The sequence below is a fragment of the Labrus mixtus genome, chromosome 1 (genome assembly GCF_963584025.1).
Source record: "Labrus mixtus chromosome 1, fLabMix1.1, whole genome shotgun sequence".
Lineage (NCBI taxonomy): Eukaryota > Metazoa > Chordata > Actinopteri > Labriformes > Labridae > Labrus > Labrus mixtus.
The window spans coordinates 34,324,363-34,335,871 of NC_083612.1; the positions used below are offsets into that span (position 1 = coordinate 34,324,363).

At 42.9% G+C, this 11,509-nt stretch overlaps 1 protein-coding gene across 1 annotated transcript; it reads right to left on the minus strand.

Moving 5' to 3' along the window:
* Nucleotides 1-5,037: 5,037 nt before the first annotated feature.
* ccnd1 (cyclin D1) lies at nt 5,038-9,969 on the minus strand. Its single transcript, XM_061042831.1, has 5 exons — nt 9,556-9,969; nt 8,121-8,336; nt 6,738-6,897; nt 6,197-6,345; nt 5,038-6,104 (listed from the first exon to the last, which is right to left on the minus strand). The coding sequence occupies exons 1-5, from the start codon at nt 9,751-9,753 to the stop codon at nt 5,949-5,951; spliced, it is 879 nt and encodes a 292-aa protein (XP_060898814.1). The 5' UTR covers nt 9,754-9,969; the 3' UTR covers nt 5,038-5,948.
* Nucleotides 9,970-11,509: the final 1,540 nt, after the last annotated feature.

Sequence of the window (11,509 nt, forward strand, 5' to 3'; positions counted from 1 at the left end):
TATGAATCTCAATGGCTTAATTAAGTTAAAGCGTTTAAATTAAAACCTTTACATACATATCACATAAACTGTATTGCAACAGCAGATGTTGGATGTAATGTGGAATCACATATCTACGCTCCACAGCCTTTAAATGGAAATCATCATGAAGATCAGACCTTACCTGTCAGAACATGCTACACAGCTCCTGGTACAGGCTCTTGTGATATCACACATCGACTATTGCAACTCTCTACTGGCAGGTCTCTACTAATTCTTTGTATTCCTTTAACTCCAGTACATTTCTTCTTTTATTTCAGAGAATATCTTTTGGTCTATATATTTTATTTTTATAATTAAACTTTTGTAATACATTACAATTATTATTTTGTTTCAACATTTTCACTTTTATAACATACAATCAAACTTTCTTTCTACGTATTACATATTCCAACTTTCTATTGTATACGCAAACTGGATTTGACAACATTAGAATGCTTGTGTAAGAGTTGGGTATATGTGTGTGTGTGTGTGTGTGTGTGTGTGTGTGTGTGTGTGTGTGTGTGTGTGTGTGCGCGTGTGTGTGTGTGCATGTGTGTGTGCGTGTGTGTGTGTTGAGGGTCTTTGTCTGTTGCTGGTTGAGCTGGCGCTGGCAGGCCTGTGGGAAAGGATTAGACTTTTCACGCCTTTTCCTCCACACTGAAGCCCCATCAAAGACATTCCTTGCATAACAAATCATTGAGGACTGTCACACACACACACACACACACACGCATGTACACAATTACACATGTTAATCATTAGCTAGACAATAACTTTGGGGATTCAGGCAGAACTTTCTTGTTCTCTCTGCTGCAGGAAATTAGCAGAACTTACAGGTTGAAACATTTGTTGCAGTTAAAACCACCTAGTGCTGTGTTTGTGTGTGCGTGTGTGTTTGTGTGTGTGCGTGTGTGTGTGTGTGCGTGTGTGTGTGTGTGTGTGTGTGTGCGTTTGTGTGTGTGTGTGTGTGTTTGTGTGTGTGTGTGTGTGTGTGTGTGTGTGTGCGTGTGTGTGTGTGTGTGTGTGTGTGTGTGCATGCATGTATTGATTATGAAGTTTTGTCTGTTAAATTTCAGGCCAATCAGGGGAGTGATGATGGTGATGTTGTTCAGGGAGGTAAAGTTCAGCTGTGGGAGGCAGGTAAAAAAATGGAAAGTATATGATGATGATGATGACAGCAACATGAGGATGGTTGTCATGACGATTATTGCTTATAACAGTCGTAGATTCGTAGAGTGCTGTGTAAGATTGTGTCAGTTAGGCCAGGCATGTTCACTCAGTTGTACAAATGTGTTGGTGGAATGACATCTCACACTGTACGACTGATTTGTTAACAACGCAAAGCTCATGATTTATGTGCTCAGTGTACGTTCAGATGTCATGGGTTCTCACACTGTACGGGTAAAATCAGGACTGTGCATTGACGACTGTCAATGAGGTTTCCTTTGAAAACTCCCAGAGACAGAAAGTGAAGGCATATCTTTGTGTATTTCAGTTGACCCATATGGACGGCTCAAACACAAACACAGTCAACAACAATCTCCGTTACACACACACACACCCCCCAAGATGTTACGCCCCACCCGAAGGCGGCCCTGTGGGGCTAACAACAACCCACAACTCCGACTCAATAAAGCACATAAAACACGTTAATTAGGTGAAACATGGACTTAGTGTCAGTGATGTCACCCATTGGTTACTAAAGGGGAGTTTTGAAGCCCAAATGCAGTGGCCATATTGGAAATGCTGATGTAAAGTTGAATCAATGCAAATATAAATTTTGATTTTGGCTTTTTTGAGGATATTAAAGACGCTTAGAGCCAAAATGTGATCATTGTTTTTTTTACCATCATAATTAAGATGAATGAGGTAAATAAAGTCAATATTGAACTGTGACGGTGGAGTGTGCTGGCTTTGCACTTCAAAGTGTTTCACTCATTACTTACAAACTGAAAGTAAGACAGAACAACACTTTAACATTAATAGCTTACAAGAGAGAAAATTTAATTTGTTTTAAATTGTTTTATTGCTGCATTCAACGACACATGCACCAAGCAATAGATGCCACGTTTGTAGTCCATCATCCGTCGATTGTAGTTTTTACACAGCAGTGCCATCTGTAACATCCTCTACTGTGTTTTTCTTTTAATATTCTCTTATTCAAACCTTTCCTTCAAACAGAGACATTTTTCATCAAATTAAAGTAAAAGTGAAAAGGAAAGGACTTAGGGTTGAAATTTTTGGACTTGTTGAACATACCATAACTTTCTGGCAAACTAGAAACATTCAAAGAGGTGGACAACATCGGAGGCTGCTGTGGTTAGAGGCGGTGAAACTACATCGTTCCTCATGTTTTCAACCCGCCCATTATGACCTGCCTATCGGCGGTGGTGAGGAGGAGGAGCCTGGGCCGGCTCGACACTTACACTGTTATGATGTTACATCAGCGGCGTATGTGTATGAGTGGTATGGTATGACTAGTTACTTCTGATGGTCTCACTACATGGCAACTACTGCCATCAGTGTGTGAATGGGTAGGCGTGACATGCGGTGTAAAAGCATTTTGAGTAGTAAGAAGACTAAAAGCACTATACAACTATACGTGTGTGTGTGTGGTTGCATGTTCAGTATGTTTTTGTAGTTTTTTATATTTGATTGCAAACTGCTCGTGCTGATTGGTTAGAGTCTGTATGTAGTCACATTAAAGGCTTAATATGTGATTTTTCACACTTAAATGTAGAAATCAAGTATATCCTCTGAAAATAACTCTGTGAGTCATGACTGTCTACAATGGGTGTAACACCCGAGTCCCACTGTCTGTGATGTTTTCAGAGTTTTCAGAGTCCTATCTTCACTTTGTTTACATCGCCTGGACGGCCGGCTGACTCCTCCCCTCGTGTATAAAAGTTGTTTAATTGAGGGACTAGAGAAAAGAAGAATAACATACTGTACTCACTGCTTAACTGTGTTTCTAGATCACGCTCATTTCAGGTAAATTTACATGCAGTGTGAAGATACGAGCATAATAAAGATCACTAGCATTAGCATGCTAACACAACAATGCAGCGCTAGTTGTTTTGGTTTCATGCTGGTGCTCAAGGGCGACATCTGCTGGATCAAAAAAATCACAAGCCTTTAAAATGAACCCACTTTTTCCAAAACTTCTTTTAACCATAATGTTCTCAGCAGCAAAAATAAAGTCGAAGTCATTGAAAGGACAGACACACAGATTTCATCTAATTCATGTTTTTATTGTGTAGTCGACACAGATATGAACACACCGTTTGTCCCAGTCGACACTTAAGTGTGTGGAATGATTCGTAAAAACAAAACAAAAAGATTCTATGGCTTACTGAACACTGAATCTATGTACAACTCAACTCACTGACAGTTTGAGAAATGGAGCAAAAAAAGCGTTTTTTGTCTTTTATAAATATAAAAAGGGGGGGGGGGGAGAAGGCCACTATGGGCCTAAAGGGGGGATAAAGTCTCTTTCAGCGAGACAGTTTAACACTCAACAGAGTTATACAGATCCCATTTTCTGTTATGGCACTGTTATCACATCGTCCACCCTCCTAACAGAGCCACCACGTAGAATCAAACAAGAATTCCACAAGTAAAGACTACAAATCAGAGCTCGATCTGGACTGTCACATGAGGTATTGTGGATCAAAAGCATTTTCTGTACATTGTCTCTTTTTCCTTTTTTTTGGAATAATTCTGAAAATCATTAAAAGTAATTAATAACAAAAAAAAACAAATAGAGTCTACATATAAATGAGGATGTCAATAACACAATTTTCTATGAGAAAATTCAACCCTAAAATGGCAGTATATTGACACGTATAAAAAAAGTAGCAGCAAACAACAAGAGAAAAGCATCATTTTTAATCCTTTCTGTCTCATTTTTGTCTTTTTTTTTTTTTCAAAAACACGTAGCTGGGATTTATTTCTATAGCAGCGGAATACAAGGAGTGTTTTTTATCTCCTACTCTCTATCCTTAATGTACAATCAGAAACCTACGTCACAGGGTTCCTGCACAGCCAGACACACTGAAGGATTTGGATTTTTAGAGTCATCTATCCATCTTCTCTTCCCCCGCACAGGAACCCTGACTTCAACTCTACAGCATTAAGACACACCTCCCTGTCGAGCCTTCACCCTTTTTTGCCTCGTTTGCTGTCTTTTCAGCTTTGCTCTCCTCTTTTCTTTAGTCACTTTCCCCCCATGAAACGCAGCCCCCCCTCCCCCCCTTTTGTGCAAAAATCATTTCAATAGTCTCAACACACTTGTCGAGTGTTTCAGATGGAGAGGAGCTGTCCTGCTGATTCAGACCGGCTTTAGTTTGACAAATGTTTCTGGACGACAGGGGGAGAGGAAAGCACGCTAGAAAAATAAATAATACTATGTAAAAAAAATGAAGTATTATTTTTGAGCTATGAAAACAATACTTCTTTTTACTTTTGGATCTGCACACTACAGGGATGTACGAGCAGCTCTGCCTGTTTGAAACACCTGTTGAACTAAAAGCTGGACCTGTGAGGCAGCGTCAGCAGAACAGCGGCTCTGTGAGCGTCACGGCACGTCGAGCAGCATTCAGTCTGAATGTTTGTTTTTTTTGTTTTTTTTTCATTCTGGTCACCTCTTCTGTCCCATCACATGATCAGCTCAAAGCGAGATGCAACCTCTCCACCAGAAAAACACTCCTGCCCAAGGCCCCGCCCCCGCAGCCCCAACTACTGCTTTTACATGTTGTTTTTAAAAACTGTGATTTTTTTCTTTTTTTAAGACGGCCAGCAGCGCTGACCAAAAAGTGCTTTTTTTTTTTTTTTTTTTTTAGAAAACAAGTTGGAATGGTCAAACTAGGAAGAGAAGGAAACAATTAAAAGTGTAGGGCTTGGCGATAAAAATTATCTCCGTTATAACGAGATACATAAAAGTTCAGATCTCGAGAAAAACAACCCAAATCACTGGAAAAGGGAGTCAAATAAAATGGGTGGGATGTATGTCCGCTTAGGGCTTCCGTACAAAAACGGGGTCTAAATGTGATCGAGCTGATTTTACTGAACGATATTGATGTGTATTGTTTACTCGAGGCTTCGGTCCTTCATTGATATCAGGAGACTCTTCAGAGATCATAATAAAAAGTGGATGAGTTCCACACATCGCCCAGCCCCTCTGGCGGCCCAGTGGAGCACTCTGCTTGTTTGTGCAACGATTTGATCTCATGAAACAAGCCCGATGCGTCGTCCCAGAGCAGCTTTTCACACTTTGAGCAGACAGAGAGGTCTCAGACTAAACAGAACGGAAGGTCTAACATGAGAGATAATAAAGTGACTAAAACTGAAGCAAAGCTGGGATACAACGAGTGTGTCAAGACGTCGGGAGCTCGGACCAGGCAGTGGAAACACAACAGAAGTGAAACAAAAGTAAAAAGCTCTTTTTCCTGTAATAAGAGTCAGACATGGACAGACTGCAGAGACCCCTCCTGCACACGCTCAGTAGGTGTGTGAGTGAAGGCCAGTGGAGTCTGTGGATTTAAAGATTCCCACTTTAAAACACTGTCAGAGGAGAAGTCTGCCGTGTGGCTCCAGCCCACACAGCTCATGGACTCTCTCTCTCTCTCTTATACATTTCTGTACTTTCTTTTCCCGCTATTGGAGGGGGGGCGCTGGCAGGAATTAGAACTTTGGGTTTAGTTGCAGGGCGAGCAAGAGGCAGGGGGGGGGGGGCGCTATGTCCCGTCTTGTTGGCTGTTAGCTGACGTGTGAGTGACATGTCAGCCATGATGGCAGGAGGAGGAGGAGGAGGAGGAGGAGGAGGCTGAGTTCATATGAGGCACCCCCCCTTCCCTTAAAACCCCCTCAAGTGGGCAGCGTTCCCTCAACTCATCAGGTTCACAGAGCGACGCGGCTCTTTCCATCGTTCAGATGTTGATGTCTCTGACGTCTGTGGGGGTGCAGGACAGGTCCACGTCCTCGTCCACTCGCTTGCTCTCCGTGCTGCCGGCGTGCTGTTGAGCCTGCCGCAGGCTGGACTCCAGCAGAGACTCGATCTGCTCCTGACAGGCTCGCAGGCAGTCCTGTGAGAGAGACAGAGCGACAATGAGCGACACATCCCTCCTGCACACACACACACGCAGACATGAGCTGAACTTTAGCTGTGTTTTCTTACCGGGTCACTGCGGATGACCTGTGACAGGAAGTTGGTGAGGTTCTGGGAGGACAGGGAGGCGTTTTGACTCTTTAGATAGAGTCCCTGAACCGCTGCCACCACGCTGCCCGCCGCCACCATGGACGGAGGACTGGCAATGAAGTTAACGTCTGTGGGAAACAACCAGAGCTGAGTTACACACATGACATCTACAGCACAGTCACAACAACACTGCTCTGGTTTAAATCTTAATCGTCCACAGTGCATGTTGTGTCATCATTTCTTAGACTATTAAAAAAAGTTATAACATGATGTCATAAAACAAAGAAGCCTCTGTTTCCTGTGCACAAAGAATAAAGGCTTTAACTATAAAAACAGGATGAAGCAGAAAATAAAATCTGTTTCATTAAGTCAACATTAAAGCTAACTTGAATTCTAAACTCTGGTTCTGTCTGAGTGATAGATGAACCCCCCAGGATTCTGACAGAAATATCAGTCTTTTTTTTTTTTTTTTTGCACTAATCCACAGAAAGCAGCAGAGAAGGAGGAGGGCGTGTCCCACCTGTCGCACACAGAGCCACGAAGGTCTGCGCGTGTTTCCGGAGGATCTGCTTGGTGGACGGGTGGATCTCCAGCTTGGACAGGAAGTGCTCGATGAAGTCGTGAGGCGTGACTGAAGCCAGGTCCCACTTGAGTTTGTTGAGAACCAGCAGCTCCATTTGCTGAGGAGGGGAGCAGAGGCAGAGCGGTCAGTCAAGAGTGATGCACAGAAACATGACCTCCTGAACACTGCAGTCATTTTACTACTGTTTTATAACACACTTATACTCTTACAATAATACTGTGTAGTGTCTTTGTTCTTTCTATCCTTATTTGAACCTCCACTTTATATCATCGCTTGAATTATTCTTATCTTATCTCAGATCATTCTGATCCCCTGAAGAGGATTAGGTATACAAAAAGAGTGTTCCTCATGTAGTTGGATTTACTGTTTACTTAATGACCTATGCGTACACTAATTCATTGATTCCCAGATTGGGGTCTGGACCCCCCTAGGGGGCGCCAGAAATCTTGGGGGGGGGGGGTAAAGGTTTTGTCTACTCTGAGGTGGTCAAAATGTGCTCCTATAAACTGAAATCCTGATTGCACACTTCCAAGTAACTTATATAAAGGTCATTTATTCTGTATGGATTTTATCAATGAAAACTATTAAGGGGGCTCCAAGGAACACATTGGGAAACAACCGCACTCAGTGTCAGTTTTTTTAGTTCTGCATTTTTACAAAATATTATCGAAACTGCAGTCAAGTTGAGTGCAACATTATAATCACAGAAGATGCATTTTGAAGTTCTTGTTACATTTTGATGAACCGCCGCAGCGCTGTGGAGAATGTTCTGATTTACAGTTTTTCTCCTTAAGATAAAATAAAACCATCAAACGCGTCCTTGACGGGTTTTTTCAAATGTTAAATACATTTTAAAAGGACTGATTCCAATCGCATTAGTTATATCTCTGTATTTGATCAAAGTATTCATTTGTTTTCCTGATCATGCAGACCTGATTAGACAGAGTGTGTGTGCCTGGACTCGGTTATGTATTTCCTGCAGATATGCCCTGTGGCCGCTAGGTGTCGCTGTGACTCGGTGTTTTCTTGGCAGTCACTGAGACCATTCATGAAATGAGAGAGGCCTGCAGTCACCATGAGAGAGTCACAGGCAGCCATTCAGCCTCAGAGCTGCTCTGCTCGTTTGTTTACACCTCCGAACACGCTGATTGATCTACTTATAGAATTAATTGATTTGCTACATATATAGCCTAATAATAATAATAAAGTTATTTTATTTTTTTAATAAAAGTGAGCTCCTAACTCTGCTCAAGCGCTCTGTGCAGCTGCTCCGGTACTGTACGTGTGTTATATAACATGATGTGTGCACAAGTGAATTACCAGCAGCTCTCCGGGCTGCACCGAGTTGTCGGTGTAGATGCAGAGTTTCTCCGCCGTCAGAGGAACAGTCTCCTTCATCTTGGATGCTAGAAACATGCACGTGGCTCCCAGCAGCTGCAGCCTCGTTTTCCTGGTGGCCTCCACCGATAAAAATCTGTCCAAATAGTTCATAGCCAGCGGAAACACCTCCTCCTCACACTTCTGCTCCTCGCACACCTGAGAGGTGAGAAAAAGCACTTAAAGTCAGCACAATCTCAACCCACTGAATGCTAAATACACTCCTCCTAACACACCGAGCATCCTGTTCGTTTGAGTTAAAACATCATCTACAAAACAAACGATGTAATACACATTTAATTTGAACCGAAAACAAACTGATCTTCTCATGAGACTGCAGCAGATGAGAAAACAGCGAGAATGAGTTTGCAGTCAGTTCTGACGGAGACACAAAGGTGGCGTCCATGCAAGTTTCACTCTAATTTCAACTTCGTCATCTTTTCAAAAAACATTTAAAAATATGAAAAAATTATCAGCGCGCTTGAAATCAGCATGAAAATGATCCTCGTCGATTCCCTGATCGGATGAAAGTCAAATGTGTCGAATTGTGACGCGTGTGGATTTTATAAAAATCATTTCTCACACGGAGGTGTTTTTCACGTGCTGTCCTCAGCTCTCCGATGCACGGGTTTAAAAATTAATAAAAAATATAAAGATCGAAAGAAATCAACTCAAAAGTACATGTAAATATCGGGAATTATCTACTTTATCAAACCCGACAGTTAAAATGGATTTTATACTTTTACATTTTTATAAAATCTCCCTTTTCCCGGCGCGAGCCCCTCGGGCTGTGGAGCCTCTTCTCCGCTGAAAGCAGCCGAACCGGCCACAGCCCAAAGAACCGAACCCACCGATTAGAAAGAAGCATTTCTGCCACTTTGAACACACTCACTGTCATTGTTGGTGCTGTTTTAGATTTTTTACGAGATTAAAATCCTCCTCCATGCGCGACAACAAAGATGGCGCGTAATAGCCTACTGGCACGGGCCCGGACTGCATACGTGTACATTGCTTTTATTTGGGAATATTTCCCCCAGGTTTACACATATCACAAGCTTCTAGAATATAAAGATGATAAGAAATATAGTGTCACTGAGGATTTTGATAAGGAGAGCAGGCTGGAAGCCTAGATCTCCTCTGACGGCCCGGAGGACCACCCAGAACTCAACGAGGACATACTTTTCAGTGTTTATGTAACATAACACACACTGAGCCTCAAACACACTCACATTCATCTCTAATGTGTTAGATCAGTTCTGTTCACATACACACACACACACACACACACACACACACACACACACACACACACACACAGGCTACACACTCACACACAGCAGAAGGTCAGCTCACACACACACAAAGTTCAGTGAAGTACCTCTAACATCCAGGTGGCGACGATCTTCCTCATTTTGGGAACTATTTCCTTCTGCACGCACTTGAAGTAGTTTGGAGACGGCAGGTAGTTCTCCTCGGCGCGCAGCAGGGTGTGCAGGACCCGGTCCGTGAGCAGGTTCACGTCCTGGTAAGCTCTCCGGATGGAGTCCACCTCGCAACAAAGCAGCTGGTCCTCCATAATAAAGGTTATTCTGAATATAAATAATAATGTGTTGGATATAGAGAGCGGGTCTGTGCGGGGCAGGCTGTGGCTCCTCTGCGGGGTTAAATCACGCTCTTGTTGCGGGGCTGCTGCGTGCTGCTGCTGCGTGCTGCTGCTCCTCCGGTGTGCGCGAGCCCTCTGAAGCTCAGAGCGCTTTCCCCCGCGAGACAAAAACTCCTGCCTCGCGCCCGGCTATAGCGCGCACACGTAACACACACTGCGTCCATCTGCGTGCGCGCTGCTGACGAAGGAGGAGGAGGGTGAGCGCAATGACGTCAGCTGTTGTTAAGAGGGGGGGGGATCAAAGAGACAAGCAGTCTGCGAGGGAGCGCGCGAGGAAGGGATTCTATTATATACACATCTATAAGTTCAGTCCGTGGGCCCCTCATCCTATAGCCGCTGAGCTTCTGAGGTGGAGGAGGGGGGCTGAGGTGGGAGGTCCGGGGCTCCGGCTGGGAGACTTCTGTCTGTCCTGGGGGGGGGGGGGGGGGGGGAGCGCGGAGCGGCCGGTAGGGGGCGGTGTGGACTCACCCCCCTTCCTCTTGCTTCTGTAAGAGTGACTAAGAGAAGCTGTGAGGACATGAGGGGAGCACATGCACATGGACAACAAGCTGTTCACAATAACACAGCATACTCTTTATTTTAGATCAGAACAACAACATATAGACATAATAATCACCCACATGTATAATCTATAACTCATATAGCATCTGTGCTCTGTTAGATAAGAAAAACACTGGACAAGTTTCTGACTCCCTTTGTGAGTTATTCAAAGTTTCTCCCACTGTGTTGCGTTAAAGCCTGCATGCTTATAATGTCAGATATGAACATAATAACCAGGCGATAACTTTAATAATCAGTCACCTTCATGACAAACTACAGCTCCAGGATGTGTGTCCCTGTGAGGTCAAAGTTGATCAAAACTATGAATGAAAAGTGTGAATGATGTTTTTGTCTCTTTCTCTGTTTCTAACTTTGATAACTTTTGTAACTTTGAAATGTTTGTCTCAACAACTCAGGTCTGAGCTGGAAAAAAAAATACAGATTTGAGTGTCAAAGAACCTACTAACATATTACTAACTAATAATAACAGAAAACAATGATTAAACTCCTGGCCACTCTATCGAGTCCATCATTATCTCACATCTTTGAAATAAAAGTTTGATATAAGTTACAAACAGTGTGTGTAACTGAGAGTTTTCTAATACACACACACACACAGACGGGAGGAGACTGCAGCTGCACCAATGGGAGGATTTGCTGTTACTAGGCAGATGTCGGTAAAACTTTTCATATGGGGAAAAGTTCATTGCTGGTGTAAAAGTTCACATTTGATAAACCCAACCAAAGTCCAATCAAAGACATCATTAAAAAAAAAAAAACAACACCGACATTTTGTTTTCTTTGCAAAAAAAAAAGTGACCAATGAGAGGACCGATCGATACTTTAATCAGGACGGCTTCCTTCACAGTTAATTGGTCAGACCCTGCAGTGGGGATTGTTTTTATGAACTACAGTTAAGAGCAACATTTAGTGTGAAGTTTAACACATTTTAGTCCAGTTTCTCTGTGAATCAGAGCTTTCCACATTCCATGAATTCCTCTCTGGGCTGTTGAGTCGACTACCGTAATGTCTGCAGAGTTACAGAGCAAACACACATCGACTCTCTTGTACTCAGTATGACTCTATAAACAAGTATTTATCATGTACTTATGCATTAATATACAAAAAA

Coding starts and splice junctions, on each gene's coding strand:
- ccnd1 (XM_061042831.1), bottom strand. CDS start 9,753: ATGGAGGACCAGCTGCTTTGTTGCGAGGTGGACTCCATCCGGAGAGCT. Junction 8,337..9,555: donor TCGCCACCTGGATGTTAGAG/GTACTTCACTGA, acceptor CTCACCTCTCAG/GTGTGCGAGGAGCAGAAGTG. Junction 6,105..6,196: donor AGGTCATCCGCAGTGACCCG/GTAAGAAAACAC, acceptor TCTCTCTCACAG/GACTGCCTGCGAGCCTGTCA.